This window comes from Gallinula chloropus, assembly GCF_964237585.1.
Source record: "Gallinula chloropus genome assembly, chromosome: 5".
Classification (NCBI taxonomy): domain Eukaryota; kingdom Metazoa; phylum Chordata; class Aves; order Gruiformes; family Rallidae; genus Gallinula; species Gallinula chloropus.
The window spans coordinates 12,670,288-12,689,117 of NC_140090.1; the positions used below are offsets into that span (position 1 = coordinate 12,670,288).

The window sequence follows — 18,830 nt, forward strand, 5'->3', positions numbered from 1 at the left end:
CCGCGGCTGAGGTGCGGCCCTCGGGGAGGCCTGTCGCGCCGCGGGGCCCTTCTTGGGCTGCCCTGCCGGAGCCCTGCGCGGCTGGCAGAGCCGGTCCCGCGGCCTCGAGAGGCGACGCGAGGGAGCGTGGATGGGCCTTCCTCCGTGTCCGTTTCCTTCCTCAGGGGGAGACCCGCAGCGCGGAGCGTTCAGCTTCTAGTTGGCGCTGCAGGAGCCGCGGGTCCGATGGGAGAAGCGGCTTAAGGACCCCGCGCCTGCTGCGAAGCAGTTAAAGAGGGATCGATGGTTCTGCGGGCCTCTCCGCTTCCTATGGCCAGCGCCGGGCAGGCGGACCCCCGGGTCCTGGCCTTAGCCGCTCAGGTCACTGAGAGCGGGGAGCAGGACATCTCCCCGCAACTCCTGAAGTTAAAGGGTAATTAATGCTGTTTCTGGAATAAAAGGGTGAGGGCGTGAAGTGCGAGCGGCCCTTCCTTCGGCCTCCTTAAACGCAGAAGGTCTTTCTGAGCATCTCGGGTAGGGCTGTAAGCCTGGTACGGCTTTGGTAGCGCAGCTTCTCTCGAGAGCTGTATCGGGTGGCGTTTGGCTTGGCGACAAGAAGGGAGGAGGAGCCGAGGAGCAAATGGAGAGGAAGGAAGTCTTTTCCTCCTGCTCAGCTGTCACTGTGTTTGCGAAGCCCGTGCTGATGCAAGCAAGGGGTTTGCTCTTGTTCAGGTGATCTCTCCCGGTGCTTTCGGGTGGAGAGCTGGAGTTGTCATCAGCACTCCAGCCTGAACATTGGAGCTCAATCGCGAGCTCCTGCGTGACTCCCCCTGCCTTGCCTTGTGCCGTGTAGTCACCGCTCATAGAAACGGCAGGAACAAGTTAGGTCCTGTTCTAAATTGGGATGTAATTATAAGGAAGCTATATGTTTCACAGTGGCTGTGGTTTTATCTGGCGTAGGAGATTCATACAAATACGACTATATCCGAAGTAATGTATGTTTTACTACTAAGTGTGTAATGAGAAAATGGAAACCTAAGTTTAGCTATCCTTCCCAATCTTCATATAGTCTAACAAATGGATTGTAGCTGTGGGAGTGAAAAATGCTGACAAAATATTTTATGCTGCTGTTAGTGCTTTTTGAATGACATGTATTCTTCCTATGTTTTAGAAAACAAGAAAAAAAAAAATCTTGCACTTTAGAACTTTACACTACTCTCTGTCTCTGTCCCGCTCTCCTCCCACAGAAATTTTACAGAGTGCTTCTTTGGGATGTGAAGAATCCAAAAAAATTAAGCAAGATATCTACGATTATGGTCTTACTCAGTACTGCGTGCTGGTCCTTAAACAAGACCACTCCCGACTGCCTGGAGGCTGGGCTACTGCTGCCCAGCTAGCAGAGATACTAAGGTAAAAAAAAAAAGCTAAGAAGTTTTCTTCTTGTTTTCCTTCTAGCCTTTCATCTTGCTCTTTTTCTTTTCAAGCTGTAATACGCTGGCTCCCATCCAGAACAAGGCTTGTTGTTCAGGAAAGGCCAGGGTTAAAGTGCAGGGAGCAGTCAAGAGCAGAGGGGTCAGGCATAGCCTAATTGGTCCTGTTTAATTCATTCGCATTGTGTTTCATTGAGCTGGGTAAACTGTTTGGTGGGAACAGTTTTTGTGTTGGCTTTACCTTTTTTTTTTTTTTTTTTTTTGTGAACAGTACTCATCAGTGTCACAGTTCTTACCCAGTAATTGCTAATTTCAAATTGCAGTTAATTTTAAAAGTCTATTTACTTAGATTTCATCTTGCAAAAATCTTCGGCTGGACTGACTCACAGCTTGGCTTGACTCTACTAAAATATCTATTTAATATACCTATTTTAAATATCTATTTGCATTTTAAACATAATAGAGGACACAGTTCATACAGACTAGATAGCTTGATGTGATATTGTGAGAATGCCTTAATTAAGGTTAATTCATAGCTGGTAAACAAGAGAACTTTAAACTCAAATCCCCAGTGATCCAACCTCGGTTTTCAGTAGCAAGAAGAATAAGAAGTTTTAAAGTTTGCCCAAGTTGTACTTGATCTTGGCATAACTAGGGAGCAAAATTCTAAGGCATGAAGCAATTAGGTAACCATCTCTTATTTATGCCATATCTGCAGTGTGAATTCTTAATGCCAGGAATTTCACTAAGAGATGCAAGATTTATCACCAGGGTTGTGTGATACTTAAATCACCCCCATAAGCTATTTCAGTTTGCAGAGAAGAAACAAAATCTATTTTAACTATAAAAATGTCCTTTTGTAACTAGATGAATCTCAGCTTCATGCCCAGAGTTTACTTTCCAAGGGCTTTGGTGAGCAAAGCTTCACATGTGTGCATTCACAAGAAGCTAACGAGGCCTAGATGAGATGTAAGCAAAATTCATAAAGCCTTAGGAAGGCTGTTGCTTTGCAGCAGTATCAGTGGAGAACTGAAAAACTTCCCAGTTGTAAAGCATGCAGTTTCTTGTAAAAAGTCTTCCAGAAATGACCGACTTGTTGGTGCTGAGTAAAATAAGAAAACTGAGATCTGAAGAGCTGATTTCTAGCCCACATGTATTCCTCTGTTAAAGTTACAGGCAGACTTGCTGAGGATTTTGTGGTAAGTAATGTTATTTTGCACAGATTTCTGTTGCCAGATCTGCAACCCTTCCTCGGCTTTCCTTTCTCAGGTGTTTCTCTACCTATTTTTGCCTGTATTTTGTCTTTCTTTATGGCCATCAGAGCCCTTCCCTGGCATGTGGAACAAGCCTGATCAGATCCTATGGAGCTAAAGGAGAAAGCACGAGTGTCACAGATACATTTTAAACTGAGACATGGTATAATAAGTAGTAATATACTTTCTGTCCCCTGCCTGCCAGTGATTCCTCTTCCTTTTGAGGCAGCTTCCCTGGAGCCAGTCACAGCAGTTAACTGTTGTTGGGTGTTGAATTGTCCCATGCCAGTGAAGCATTTCTTCTCTGATGACGTGACATTCATTCAAAGCTGTTCAAACAGGCCCCCCGACTATTCAGGTTGATTTTTTTTTTTTCTTCTTCATTTCAGTCATTGTTGTGTAGAACTAGAAGTGAAAGGAGATGCTGAGGAATTTTATAAGAAATTGCTTCCTTCAGCTATTGAAAACATGCTGGTTTTGGGAAGACGCTTGCAAACACGATTTATCCGAGTAATCAAGGTATGTAAATCCCATAGATAAAAGAGCAGAGAAGCTCTGTAAACTTTCCCAGCTTATTGTATTGTACAAGCAGGATATAATTCTGGGGACACTGTATTAGAAAAATCTAGTTTTGCAAAATTACAGTAGCTTTTCTGATGCCTCAGAGCTTTGAAACCTGTAATTGTGGAGCTGTTCGGTCCATTACGTGTGCAAAGCTGGTTTGTTACCATAGATTTGTTCAGAGAGTTTGACAATGACTTTTCAGAAGTTTTAAAGGCAGAGGGGAGGAATGCAATTGTAAGTAGGATAGGTGAATTAGGGCAGTATTACAGGGGAAAAAAATGCTTTACAAAAAAGCAGCATCCCAGTCACGGTAGTGTCTTTTTAACTTTGCATGTGATTAGTTCAGTCTTTGTAAGGGCTCTGTTCCCACTGCTTCATTCAGGTTTACAAAGAAGGTTTAGGAAGTCTTAAGACTTTAAATCAGATTTGTTGAAGTTTGGTTTTACATACAATTTCTGCTGCAAAATTGGCAAATAATTCCAAAAATGCTCACTGCTTCTGAACCTGAGTTTTGGGAACCCCAAGGCAGACTTTGTGGGTTTGTTGATTTGAACATTTTGTCATATTTGTCTCCCCCTCTTTGTAGATAAGAAAGGTTTTATCCATCTTGTTTTCCCTCATGCTTTTGAAGCATTCTGAGTTCCAGAATCAGGAGGAAAAAAAATCCAGCAAATGAAAAACACGAATAATTTGAATATCCAACTTGATGGATTCTAATAGTTCATTTTAATATCTCTGTTTTCCCTGTGGTATCTCATTTTTTGGCTCACTGGCTTCTTGCACTTAGTCAACAGTTTTCCTACAGAGTGTTGTGCTGGACACCACAAGCACAGTTCACAAAGTATCAATAATGTATTTTCTGTTAGTTCACTGCTTTAGAAGTGCTTTTAGTGCTCAATAAGGAAGCTGCCTGAATGACATCCTAGGAGACTCGAGTCTTATCCACAATATATAATTTCCCCCCCACTTTCTTATTATGCCTTGGCCTACGTGCTACTTGAGTCATGCTTGTGGGCAAAGATTTCTTTTGAATGCAAATGCAGTCTACATTATAATTAGTACTTGGGCTTTTAGACCTTGTGGTCTCGGAGGTGACTGGGCACCCAGACTTGGTGCTTGCTCAGTTGAACTCTGGAAATCCCACTCCACCAGAGATGTGTAGCTTACTCTGCCCTCCTCTGCTCTTTCAACAAGGCTTTGAAGTCAAGGGAAGTACTGAAATAGCTTTCAGAAACTGACATATGGCCAAAACACAGAGCAGATAATGTTACAGCTTAGCTCACTACTGTGATTTTATGTATCTTGTTGTTAGTGAGAACCAAATACAAAGTTAAATTGGGATTGATGGCTCAGACTGGCAGCCCGGAAACAGGGACAGGCGTTCCGGAGTCTCTTTTGTTGAGGCTCAGTTAATGTGGGAGATACTGGGCCAGGTGCTTTGTAGTGACATTTGTCAGCCATGTAGTTCTATCAAAAGCCCCTCTGCTGTCCCCCACACTGAGATTTTAGATTTTTCAGTGGCCTGTGGCTCACCCTGGCATACAGACTCCAGACTGCGCATGTGCATGTGCGTCCGCACGTTACAACCTGGATTCTTCCTGGTGGCTTTTTCCAGCCTGATGTTATCAGAGGCCAGCACGTAACACACTGGCAAACTGATCAAACTTCAGCTTACTACTGCCTTGGTGTCTGATCCCAGAATTCCAACTAGGAAGTGCTTCTGAAGCCTCACTGTACCAGATTTTAGGAACACTTTCCATTTTTGACTGTGTCCTTGGCCACTTTGTACCCTTTTTATTTTCTTGTGCTTTAATCTTAAATGATACATTTCCCACTTTGTGGATTAAATCTAGCATGCATTTATTTGTACTGAACTCTTTTTTCCATCATAACCCTCTTATGCTACCAAATGGGGTTTTTTTAAAGGAGTAAATAAGCCTTCTCTCTCCCTGTTCCAGTTGCTTCAGGAATGGATGCTTTTTTAAGTATGTTTAGGTTTATTTTTTCCCCCCTCAGGCTTTGAAGGACTCAAGCTTTATTTTTTGACTGATTCCTGTAGTTTCATCGACCTTACCCAGGAATTTGATGGACTTTTGGTCTTTGAATCCCTGAAGCTTCTCACTACATCAAACTGCAGTCGTCGGTGGAGATGTATATACATGCTTTTTACCTTCTCTTTTGTTTAGGATGAAGAAAAGCAGGATTTTTTACGCTGGTTCCAAACAGTTGCTGATGCCATCTGCTGGCTGCTCGGTGGGCATATTCAGCTAGCAGCATGCGGTAAGGGGAAATTGAACACCTCAAAATTTAGTTAGGGCAGCTACAGGTACCAAGAATCACTCTTAAGCTCATCCCCACCTAGGCTTCTAAATTGGAGTTGATGTTAAATCAAGCTCTTAAGTAGCCTACTCTGGAGTAACAGCACTATCTGAAATGGAAAAGATCAGCTGAAGAATTCTCCTCCTTGTTTTTCAGAGGCAAACATTACAAGTGTTTTCCTTGTGATTTCCCTTTGTAATTCAATACCTTAAAAAATCAGTTTGTTTTTTTTCTGATAAGATACAGTTGATCTTTTTTACCTGTGTGGGATTAACATACACAGAAATTTGACCAGAGTACATTGCTGGCCCTGAGAAGTGGTTAGGCTTGAAAACAGATTTCTGAAGTTGTTGCCATGCCAGGAAACTTTACAAATACCCAACAAACTTCACCATGCACTTCTGACCAAAATCAGCTCTCAATTAAACCCATGTTAATCACATTGATTTTAAAAAGCAGAATGTGGTTTTGTTTCTGATATGGAACAAAAGCTTCAGGATCATAAGCTACGTAGCTAAAAACACACATGTCCAGAAAATTTGCTCCATATGTAAACAGTGCTACAATGGAATAAAAAAATGGTGCTTTAATGACATCAGCAGACTTGCTTCAAATAAACCTGGCCTAACTGTCAAGGTTGAAGGCCTTATCTTTGCCAGATATTGTTGCCCCAGTGACAATTCCACTATTGTAATAAGAAGCTGGTACTAGTGTAACATAAAAGGTTTTAAAGGTTTTATTTCATTGAAACACCAGTGCCAGAGAGAGATCCAAAGGCAAAAAAAAAACAAAAAACCTTGGGGCTCAAGATGGTTTTTTTTTGCACACTGAAGTATTTTAGTAGTTCCAGTAAGTTTCAGTGTAAAAATTATAGAAGAGAGAGTTTGTTGTAGAGACAATATATGTTTTCACTTGTGATGGCTTAGTAATTATTTATTTTATAGTATTTTCAGGTCTGGCTCTGATTGTGTGATTTCTTGTTTGCTTGTTTTTGGGTTTTTTTGCAGTGCTACAAAGCAATCACTTCCTGAAGTTGTTAATAACAGATGATGTTGAAACAGCAATTATAGTGATGTCTGTTTTACACAGTATTTTGAGGATCAATAGGTTAGTTGGTTTTATATCATTGATTTTCCCCCAATTTTAAATCTAAATCTCAGTTCATTATTATTTGGTAAAATAAAACTTTTTAATATACAAGAATGTTGTGGGTTGTGGGGTGGGGTTTATTTTTTCAAGTCATTGTTGTAGAAATATAAAAAAATAGCTATTTTCTTTATCCTCTTGTTAAATTAGAGAGATAGTTGATTGAAACTGTAGTACCTGGATCAGATTGCTGGTCCAGCTAGGTGGGTAGGTTGGTTTGCTGAACACCTGACACATCTAAAAGTAGGTCACTGTTAAAAAGCTCATAGTTTGCAATTAATACTTTAATTTTTTTCTTCAAGTTCTGTATTGCTTCAGGTTGATGAAGAGACCCTTCACTCCATTTTTGATGAACTTATTTACAAACTTTCATCTACCACCAATCCTGTCATAGGAAGTGCTGCTACCAAACTGCTGCTGGTGGTGGCAAAATGTTGCAAGCAACTTGTAAAGTTACTCACAGCTCGTTACAAAGGTTTGTAAACATGCATGGGACAAATCACTGGAGGTTTCCCATCCAAGTTCAATCACTGTCCACTGCAGATGGAAACTGTGGTCCTGTGGTGTTGGGTTTTTCCCCTTTCATTGTAGCATAAGGTGCTGTGCCCCTTTCTGTTTCCTAGATTTGTTTTTGTCTTTGTATTGATGGCTCTGCATGTGGCAGCTTGTCTCTTAAAGCTGTTGTTTGTCATTTCCCACCTGATGGGCTTTACTTCTTTCTGTTTGATGTTCTGCATCCTTTTTCCTGTGTGCTTTGGACATGGAGAGATCCTAGGGGCAGGGTGCCTGTGGTGCCATGGTAAGACCCACGTGTCAAACATCTGCTGCTGTATCAAGTCTCACTAGCCTGGCACATGAGAGCTTTAATCAAGGCCAACTTCTGACCCTGTCTCTTACAGGTCTTTTTACCTGGTAGGTGCTGTTCTGCTACTGAGGAGCTGATTGTCTTTTGATATCCAAGTAATTAGAATGATCTCTTTCAAAAAATTCCAAAAATAGCTCCAATTCCCTTTTTTACCCTTGTGCCGACTACTCACTAGGCAGTACCAGCCACCTACATTTCCAGACCAGATGGGTGACTTTTGCCACCCTTTGGCCTACAGAATTGAGAGAGGAGGTCTTCCTTTGGTATGAGATTAGCTGGTACCACGTGCATTCTTGTGAAGCTGCTGTGATGGTCTCATAATCCCAGCTGTAGAATGCTGCCTTGCCTGAAGTACTAGTGTCCATCAAAGGATTATGCTTTATTTTGCTCTAGAATCACAGCATGCCACAGTCATTTAGAGGCTCTTAGTGTTCCTTCTGTTTCTTTTTTCCACTAAGGAAAAAAACTCCTACTTTTTTTCCTATTTTAAGTTAGAGTCCTTATGCTAGTTTTCACTTAGGCTTTGGAATCCTTTAGATAGTTTGAGGAACAGCAGCAATGAAGAAATTACAGCATCCCCAACATCTGGCCATCTCATTGAATTGACATGGCTTCCCAGTGGCTCAGAGCTGTTACCAGTATGAGGTCCTTCAGTGTAAGCTGTCAGTAAAGGCAGCCTGCTGGAAGAGAGGACATCACCTGAACATCATATCTCCCAAGACTCATCAGAAGTGCCCAGTCTTTCTGGGTTGACACACCTGAGAGGCACACTTGAAGTGCTCCCTGCCAGTAGCTGGAAGGTGTGTGTGGCTGTGTAGGCTGTACAGAAACAGGCAGGTGCATGTGTCAGGCCCACAGGACTTCTGTGAGCAAACTGCCTTGTGTAGCCAGGCTATGTGCTTTTCCAGAGCTCAGGCAGCCTTAGGACACACACTGGCTCTGTTTGGATTCTCAGAATCATAGAATATCCTGAGTTGGAAAGGACCCCCAAGGATCATCAGGTCCAACTCCTGGCTCCACACAGGGCCAGCCAAGTCAGAGCATGGGACTGAGGGCATCGTCCAGATGCTTCTTGAAATCAGGCACAGGGCTGTGACCACGTCCCTTGGGGAGCCTGTTCCAGTGCCTGACCAAGTGTTTAACCATCATCATCTTCACATGGTGCATGTGTGATATAAAGAGGTGCCATTTCTGTTTGCATGAAGGACTTTGTGATCCATATCCTGTGAGTATACGTGGGTGTCAGAGTTGCCCAGTGTGTGAATATGCTTAAGGACAGTGATTTGAAGATGGAAAGGTCACTTGAATATGCAGTTCTTTGTGAGGCTATCCAAATGTGTCTGCTTCCAGCCCTCCTTCCTTTTCCCTCCATCTCCCTTCAAAACTCTCAAGCTCTGGGATTTGTTGGCTACAAGGCTAAAAATCCTGTGTTGCTGCCTGCTTGTGTTCTGTGTGTGGCACGGAGTGTGTGAGTTGGGAGAGAGCAGGACAAGTGTGATTTTCTTACACACTGTGATAACTATTTTGTCTCAGGGATTGGGTGCACATATCCTCACTGTTAGACTGTGCTATAGAGATAAGACATTGAAGAACTCATAAAAAATAAATTTTGTTATGAAAATAGGAAAGCAGGGCTAATAAAACCTTTACATCCTTTTTTTAGTACTTCATATCCTTATAGTACCTTACAATGGCTTGCTGATAAGGCACCAAAAGTACATTGATAATTTAACTGCCAGTTATGTAGACACAATAGGTAGTGACTTGGAGATGTAAAATTACTGTATAATATATCTCTGTGATGGCTGGAGCACCAGATAGTCATTGGTATTATTCTGCATTGAAACTCAAAAGATGACTGATGGTGTTCAGCTCCAGTCTTGTGTTCCTTTGCACACAGAATCAGATTTGATTTTTTTACTTGAAAATTGTTAGGTTGAAATTCTGAAAAGAAAAAAAAAATCACCTTAACAGTATCACATGCTGCATCTGTCTGTCTCCCTTAGGATTAAAAAAGCTTTTAACTGAACAATGGACTGGGAAAGGATTTGACAAGGATCTCTGTCGACTTCTGGATTTGCTCTGCTTGGAACAAGCCAATGAAAAAGGAGAAATGCAGGTGCTGAAATTTAATGAGACTTTGGTATGTGAGATTCTAGTTATGTGTGTGATTCATATGTTCAGAATGAATTTACTTGATCACTTTGGTGACATTCTTCAAAGCCTGTTTTACACTTTTATTCTATTAATGGGTTTTTAAATTTCCTATTCATTTTTTTCCCCTACATCATTTTTTAAGGCATAAGAAATTGTCCAGTGGTACAGGAATGTGACTTGAGAGTTTGACTTTCTGCTGCAGATTCACTGTAGATTCTATATAGCCTTAGGGGTAAAAAAATTAGTTTTGCTAACTATAAACCAAAAATAACTACCTGTTTCTCTCACATCAGTGTTACAAATTTAGATCACAGAATTCTAGGCAGCATTCACATAGAATTAAATAACACAGAGAAGATGTTCAGTAAGAACACCTTCTGGGCTGTGCTGCCAATGAGAGACAATGTGTGTTTTAGGAACTTCCTACCAAAATTTTACATGCAGGTTTTTTAGAGAGAATACTTAAAAGGAAGTCAGAGTTATGTTTGTAGAGTCCTGCTTTCATCTTCCACAGAGCTGAGTGTTTGTCTTGTGGTTTTGTTTTTTAAAATTATTTCATTTACAAATAGATGTTTTTTCTCCAGATCTGTTACATTTCAGTGACTTCAGATAATACTGCAAATGTAATGTTTTTCCTGCCACTAATTCTCCAGATGTGTTTCTGTCCTCTCTGGTGCAGGCATTTTGATTGAATCACCATTTGAACTATCAAGTGCTTCAGGTGTTTTAAATACAATCAGTATTTCTAGTATTGATTAATGCAGCTAATACTAATACATATATTTATATCTGTGCTGTACACTGGTTTACCACAGAGAGCATTGATCCAGATGATCAGATTAGCTGCCTTTGGAGCAAGTACAGGTTGATAAAAGTCTTCTAGGATCTTAAATTCACCAAGCTGTTACCAGTACTGAAATTTGATGCATTTGAAAACTGAGGTTTTTTGGCCAAATGCTGAGATTGTTCCAAGTATGCAAGCAGTAATAAAGTGGGTTTATATGCAGAAAAAATATACTACCAACTGCTGTATTAATTTCAGAGGCAGCATCAAGCAGCTTGTATAATCCAGGCTACGTGGAGGGGATTTCAGACAAGGAAAAGGCTGAAAAAATTGCCCCAAGCAGTGACCACGTTACAGAGGAGCTTCAGGTAAACAGTGTGGCTTTGTGAAAAGTGCTAAAAAGAAGAATGGAGTAGGAAGGTTTCGTTTGGTTTTTTCCAGGTCATAGTCTCAGAGGAAAATTTCAGCTCATCTAATCCTATCCCCAGTGTGAAATAAGGCCAGTCTCAAAATGGGATCTGTCTGTATCCAGTTCTGGAGGGCTCCAAGGGTGGAGATCCTGCCATCTCTCTTGGTCCCTTGTCCTGGTCCTGACTGACTCGCCTTGTGAAGAATTCTTCCATTACAACCAGTAGGAATTTCCTTGTTGCAGCTCTTGTCCACTGCCTCTTATCCCTTTTCTGTGCACCTCTAAGATCCTGTCTCTTTCTTCCCTTCTTTTAGCCTAAACAAACCCATCCCTTCCCCTGTCTTTGTGTATCATACATTCCACAGATCTAATTGTCCCCCTGTGAACAGTCTCTATCCCTTCAGTTTGTCAGTAAATGTCTTCTTCTGGGGGGCCCAGTAGAATGTGGCCAGTACTCCAGGTGTGTCTTTAAGAGTGCAGAGTAAAGCAAAATAATAGTCCTTGACCTGCTGCCTCTGCTTTTGCTAGTGCAGCCCACTACACAGCCTTTGTTATTGCAAGGGCCCAGTACTGCTTAGTGTTCAACTTGTCACCCATCAGGAGCCCCAGGTCCTTTGAACTGGCACTGCTCTCCAGGTAGTCAGTGTCCATGAGGCTATTTGTGCCAGGTGTAAAACTTGCCATTTGAACTTTATGTGGTTTCTTTTGACCACTTCTCTGTGTTTGTGAGGGTTCCCACGAGTGTCAGCTCCTGCCCTGTGTGTGAGACTGATGGCAGCCTTGATAAAGTCCATCTCCCTCTTTGCCCTCACCCACAGAGCCATCCATCCCATCACAGAGGGCAGTCAGGCTCATCAAATACGATTTGCCTGTGACAGAGCTGTGCTGGCTACTCCCATTCACTTCCTATCCTTCCTCAAATAGCTTCCCTGAGGATTTGTTCCCATGTCCCAGGGCATATGTTTGGGCTGACCAAGAGTTTCTTCAGCTTGAAGATGCATTTTTTTCCAGTCAGCTTTTATTTCTGAAACATAAATGCCAACATGAGCTGTTTCACTACGGATTCTTTTAGCAGAAACATCCCAACAGTTTGCTTTTCCGACAGTACCAAACTGCCACTTCTGGTTCCAACTGGCCTTGCCCAGCTGCCAAACCTCTCCATGAAAAAGCTTACTTCTATGATGCTTTTATATATTTTCTGAGGATAAACCTACAACATATGGAAAACTAAAAGTGTGGCACACTGTAGCATGGGATCGCACTGAATAGCACTAGAAGGGGATGTACTGGTGATAGAACAGTTAACTGGTCCTCAGTTAACTTGACACAGAATTCCCCTGTAAGTGGAAGTGGAGCTGTCCCAGATTGGAAAATCTGCCATGCCAGAGTGCTGCAGAAACCAAGCCCTGTGGTGCTTGCTCAGTGTTGTGCTTGCAAGCTCTTGTTCTTCATTAATGTTTGAAACTCTCAGAAGTGGAGTCATTTCAGTGACCTAGAAATATTATCCTCTGACTTGGAGCACCATGGAAGAATGAAGCCACATAAATAATGCTTGTCTTAATTGAAGTAGGACTTTGGCAGTGATGTTAGCACATGTCAGGCTAACTCTTGAGAAATTTAGTGTGAACTTTACATAGGTTCAGTTCAGGCTCCACAGCAGATTTTTTTCCAACCTTTTTTCACACATGCTGAGGATTTCTGTGTCATGACTGTGACAAATTTCATTACTGTTTCAAAACTAGATCTTAAAAATCCATTAGTCAAGTCACATTGCACTGTGGTCAAGGTGTCAGAAAGCAAACAGTTGTGACTTATCATATAGACTAACATTAAGAAGATAGTGGAGCATCTAGGGTGTAACTTGTAAATTCTGGCAGATTTGCAGGGAGAAGCAGTGTGTCCACTGAGGGCCACTAGCCACTCCAGCTTTTGCTGGAACACTGAGAGTGACATCCTTGGCACTCTGTTTTACTCCACCCTACACTTTGAGTCAACATTCCTTCTCTCACCAGGCACCTTGCAAGCCTGAACCATGGCCTAGAGCATCTGGATGATGGGCTAAGCTGTAGCATGTAAAGCAGAAGGGAAAGGCTGACAGGGCTATCTGCAAGCTCCTTGACTTTCTTGTGTCATATTCTCAGTATTGTAAGAATTAATGTGTGCCTCTTAAGTAGTTCTTGAGTCACTTTGGACTTTTGAATGTGTATGTTTAATATTGAGAGGAAGGGAACTGTCTTAATGTTCTTGCAGGCGTGTGTGCATGGCTCAGTTATTCCCAGAGTACTGAGTGTAGGGATTGTACAGCTCCAGTGCTGGTTTGGGCTTTTGCTGGGTAGGTCAAAGCTGCAGTTAGTGCTGTGCTGAAGAAGTGTTTGGAGTACTGTAAGCATGACTTCAGGAAAACTGTCAAGAGGACTTTTGAATTTTTAACAGTCAGGGTTTGGTTATAGTCACAGATTTAATTGAGATTGAAACTCTACACTTGGCTTACCTGCAGCTCCTCTCTTGAAGAGAAGATCTTAACACTCTGCAAGTCAAAACTTCTGAAATTCTGTGGTTTCAGAAGGGCCTTCTCAGGGAATATTAAAGCCTGTAATGCCTTCTGGAAGTTAGTTTGCTGTTACATGGCTATTTATAGAACTGTTAAAATGGGAATAATTTCTATTAATAGTGCATCAAAATTCAGCCCATTCTGTGTGTACATAAAGAGGTGATCAGAGGGAGTTTGATCTGCACTGCTGAAGGAAGCTTGGGTTTTATTCTCTGCATGCTTTGCTTCTGTTCATAGGTGTTTCCCTGTCACAGTGTGGTCCTGGGCAAACAAATATGTCTTATTAGGAGGAACAGAGAATAAAAAACATGTGTTTTGCAGACCACATGGGAAAGGATAAGTGTCAGAAACATTTCAATACCTGACAGACACTATTGGTAGTTGCACAAGTGCACATGGGAGAAGTCCATGAAACGTTCCTGTAGTCTTTCCACCTGGAGGAGCTAATAAAAATTTATAGGGAAAATTATTAATCATATTATCAAGAAAACGTCATCAAAGTGCTGTTCTGATTAGAAGTATAATATGGGTCTGTCTGGATTAAAAATACAAAGATTTACAGCTATAATTTGCAGAAATATGTAGGCTGAAAAACCCCTACTTTGCTTGAGACCATTCTGTTGTAATCACATCTGTCATGACCTGTCTCTGCAGATAGAGGTGTGGGCATGCTTCAAGCCTGCATGACTGTTGGAAGGGTTATGGGCTCTTAGATGCTGGTGGAGACTATTTTATTGGTTAGGCTCAGATCTGTAAATCCAGAGCATCTCTCTTACAAAACAGCATCCATCCCACCTTTCTCCACCCAGTTACAGGACTGAGGAGACAGTATGGTTGGTGGGAAAATTACCACTCAGTTTATACTAACAACAGGAAATGCACAGATAAGTCAGTAAAGGTATGTTTACATGGAGCAATACCAAAATTGCTCCACATTTGTTCAAGTATACAGCCTTTTACTTTCCCTTTTTCCTTTCTATGCTTCTTAACACAAAAAGAAAGGTGCTTTTAAGAAATGTACAGCTCCAGGTAACTGTTAATGTGTTTGTGTATTGCAGAGCTAAACGGACACGGGAGCTGCAGCATTTAAAACAGCAGAAGGAAGAGGAGGCTCTGAAACTGCAAGTGCAACTTCAGAGACAGAGAGCCATGAGGGTGTTCCACGAACGACAGCTGGCCTTACTGGAAATGCTCCATGCCAGTATGATTTATATTAAGCTGTATCAGGAGTTTAAACTAACTGGGTCTCCTTAAGAACAGTTTCCCCAAACTTATTTTCCAATCTTGCATGTCTGTTGGCACTGGAGTCTTACTGTCCCTTCTCCTGACCCAATTATCTGACTGAGAATGTGCTAATTCTACAAGGGCTCGTTGACTGATCAAGATCTGCTGCTACCTTCCAAATGGTGCAGGAGCAAGGGAGACCCAGTTTTCTTGTGTTACAAGGCTCTGTTGCAGCTACAAGTCTCTAAGATGCAGCCTGCAGCTAGTGGACCTTGGATGAAGAGGTGTTTTTAACTGATAGCATCCAGCTTTTTTTGTTAAAGGATTAAAAATGTACATTTTTAAGAGATCCCAACCCACCATTCTATAACTGGGTTGTTTTTTTTTTTTACATTTATAGGCCATGTACAGAAGTACATGGAGGAAACGGAGGGGAAATCAGCATTAACTATCCAGAGATTCTGGCGAGGGTATAGAGCAAGAAGAAATCTTCATCAACAAAGGCAGTCTCTGAAGGAGTACAAAGCAGCTGTGATCATTCAGAGAGCAGTAAGTATATACTTTGCTCTGACATTGGATAGGACTGAACCTATTATTATGATGCCTTAAAAAGCTCTGTTTATTCTCTCACTGTTGATGTAGCCATAACTTACTAAAAAAATTATTCAGAGGACAATAGTCTAGAGCAACACGTTGCTTAGATGGGTTGAGCCTTGCACTGGTTACAAAGTCATCTGCAGTCTTGCAAGTAAAATGTCAGAGTTGCCACCTGGGGAAAGCTGACTGGGGGTTTAGATGCTGGCCCAGGAATTAGGTGGGCATCCTAGGTCTGCGAGTGGAGAGCAACTGCACTTCCATTGCGTGTTTTATATGTTCCATCATCCTCATCCTGTCTTCCTCCTCTTTTCTCATATTGAACTGTCTTTATCTCAACATGTGAGTTCTACTTTTTTTTTTCTTCCCCAATTCTCTCCCCCATCCCACTTCAGGGGGATGTGGTTGAGGAGTGAGCTATGTGTGGCTGTTTTAGCTGCCTGCCAGGTTAAACCACACCAAAACCTGAGGTTAGCACGTCACCACACTGCAGATGAGTCGGTAATTTGTTACCAGTGTTCTTACTGTTCAGCTTTCCTGCTGAGTGTTGTATTGTCTCTTTTAACCACAGCTAAATTTATGTTCTAACAGATGCAGTCCTGAAGTGTTTTTCTTTCACTGATTGATTACAAACAAAGAGAGAAGACAAAACTTCCTGTCTGTGATTGTATATTCTCATATGTTTTTTTACAAAGGCTTGTAAATTCTTGGCAAAACGAAGGAGGAGACCTCTCTCTCCTTGGAAAGATCCCAGGGGACTGACTGATGAGCAGAGACTGGCTTTGCAGCAGAAGGTGCATGACTACGTCAAACTGCATCCGGTCTGTTTCTCAGTCATTTCATAATGTGCATTAATGATACGACACAAAATACTGTAGGGGTGAAATATATTCAGCTTGATAAATTCTGATCAAGATAATCCACGTGAGGTTGCATATATTAACCCTGCTTGTTTGAGAACAGGGTACTTGGATATGGGGGATTCTAACAAGAAGGGTCAAAGCAAACTGTAATTGGAAAGTTTCTATAGTTGATGATGGATAGTTTTGGAGAGAGCTGAAGAGGAAGCAAAATTACAAAGTTAACAATTAAGAACAGCTTTTGCATTCATTCCCCCAAAAGATTTAACACACCCAGGTCCTAATAGTAACAACCTGTTACTTTCCTCAAGGCCCCCCAAATGTCAGAAGAGATGAGTAAAGAGTTACATATGCAGGCCCAGGAAAAGCTGGCACAGTTCCTGTTGAGGAGCAGACTGGATCAGAGAGCAACACAGCAAAGAGAGATACTACTGGCTCAGGTCAACACCGATGTGGATCTGCTGATGAGTATGTCACTGCTCTGGTCATAGTTTTGATTGCCATTTGGATTAAACTAAGATAGAAAGAAAATTAAAAGGAATGGTGGTAAAGCCTAATTTCAGAACTGAAAGGTCTTTCTGCCTTTGCCAAACGCCTTATCTTGAGGTTCAGGCTTTGTTAGTCATTAACCAGGTGCCAGGTTAAGTGTATGCACCTGCCTTTCAGGGAGCAGCTTATTCCTCTGTGAGAAGTCTCTCTCTGATGCACTCACAAGAGAAGTAATGTCCCTGTAAAAGGTGTTTTGAAGAAGGGGGTCTCACACAAACTCTCCCTCTGCATTTGTTCTGCTTTGTTCCTTTTCCTTGTGCTGCAAGCTGGCCGCTGGCTGAAGTGCTCTCACCTCTTCCAGATAAAGAGGGGCTCCCTGAGCTCCATCTTCGAGCTGTGAATTCTGAGTCACGTTTTCCTTTTGTCTGGCCTGGCTTTAGGTGACCTGGAATTCACTGTTGTGCTATTCCCAGTTCCAGACGAGGAGCCTGGAGCCAGAGTGAGAATAGCAAACTGCAGCCACCAGAGAGCACCCAAACAGGACAAAATTCAGCAAGTTACCGAATTCCATTGCTTGGTCTGTCACGTGCTGTGTCACTGCAGCTCTTCACTCCCTGACAGGCAAATCAGCAACAACCTCTTGCACAGTGCTGGGTTCCCCAGGCAGGGAATACGCAGTGTTGCTGCGCCAGGGCGGTGGAAACACTGCACTGATGTCACCCTGTGTGTGCCAGGACTGCTGACCCAGCACTAGGGAGATCCTCTTTCTCTTAGGTCACAGTTTCACAAGGAGTCATTTTGGTGAACGCCACCTCTGTACCTGAATGAAGTAGTCCTGCCTTCCCCCCTTCTTCTCCCTCTCACATTATGTATTTATTTTTTCAGATTAGCCTTAATTTGGATGGTTTCTCCAATCAGGCTTATCATGCAGCTGTAAAACTGCAATGCCAGCATAGGGAAAGGAGCATGACCTAAGGCAGTGGGAAGTGGGAGGGTAGTGCTCCTTCTTTTTTGTTTGAAACACTCATAAAAATGTGTCATTAAAAACAAAATACAGAAAAGTGCTCTCCTTGTTCTTACAGATGCCCCAGCGTTGGCAGAGAGCACAGAAAAAGATCTTGATGTCTTTATGAGTCGATCGATCCCTGTGGCTGCCAAGGCAAGGCAATCCCACAACACTATGCTGAAATACTCTTCCTGGCCCTGGTGGAAGAAGCTTGGAGATGAGTTTGTGGAGGATGATGTCATTGCTGATGATGCCCAAGATGAAGAACTGGAATCTCTATTTATTGGTGGAAAGAAATCCCTTTAGGTAACAGGCAGAAGAATTTCTTAGTGCTATGCCTTGCACTGTGCACTCACTCAGATGTGTTTTTGAGGAAGGAAAACACTTGAATTGCAAGACAAAGCACTGAAAAAGACCAAAGCTTTATTTTAATGTGTTTTACTTTTCTAATTAAGGAAATCTTTCTGTACATTAGCAGTTAGATCCTATTGATTGTGCTGTTGCAAATAGGATTTAAATACTGTAGCTGTAAATGTGGATATTTTGTAACTTGTATCACTTATTTTTTTAAAGTTCATAACCTTTGGCTTTTCAGTCCTTACTCACACTTGGCTGTGTAAAGAGTCATATCATTGTAAAAGCCTGGGCTTTTATAGCAAAGCATGTTATCTGATGGTGTGCTTGAAGATAAAGATGAGTTTGGGACAAACCAAGACACCAAATAGAAGCCAAGCAAGTTTGCAGGCTGGGTGCTTAGGGCAGGGTAGAACAGCTCACTCCAGTCAGCACAAGCAAGCTTGGCCTGAGGAACCTTCACCCACCTCTTGATAGCAACATGGGAAAAAGCAAGGGGATGGAAAACCCCTCCAATATTCTTGTTTTCTGTGTATTTTCCCTGCAATCAGTTCTTCTCCCAGCCAAATAAGTGCAAACATGGGTCCAGTCTGAACTGTTGCATCGGATTGTAGCCTCAGTGTGACCATCTGGACCATCAGCTCTGTCTTCTTAAACCATGCAGATGCTGTTTAATCCAGAAAGGTCTCCCCCATGGGGCCTCTGCAGTCACTGTGACCCGTACACAGTAAAAACCCACAGTCAGGGGTGAAGGGTGCTGATTACTGACGTGCCTGGAATACAAGGAGAGCTGAGGGCTGCAGCTGGTGCTGTAGGTGCCTGTGTTTTATATTTTTTAGGTGAGAG

The 18,830-nt window shown here is 42.2% G+C and overlaps 1 protein-coding gene across 1 annotated transcript; it reads left to right on the forward strand.

Annotated features, from left to right (window-relative positions):
- The first annotated feature begins 183 nt into the window (after positions 1-183).
- On the forward strand, positions 184-18,237 carry IQCB1 (IQ motif containing B1). Its single transcript, XM_084265038.1, has 13 exons — positions 184-412; positions 1,227-1,389; positions 3,052-3,181; positions 5,413-5,506; positions 6,553-6,652; positions 6,994-7,166; positions 9,563-9,675; positions 10,756-10,865; positions 14,516-14,658; positions 15,082-15,230; positions 15,971-16,096; positions 16,447-16,603; positions 17,707-18,237. The coding sequence occupies exons 1-13, from the start codon at positions 283-285 to the stop codon at positions 17,934-17,936; spliced, it is 1,818 nt and encodes a 605-aa protein (XP_084121164.1). The 5' UTR covers positions 184-282; the 3' UTR covers positions 17,937-18,237.
- Positions 18,238-18,830: the final 593 nt, after the last annotated feature.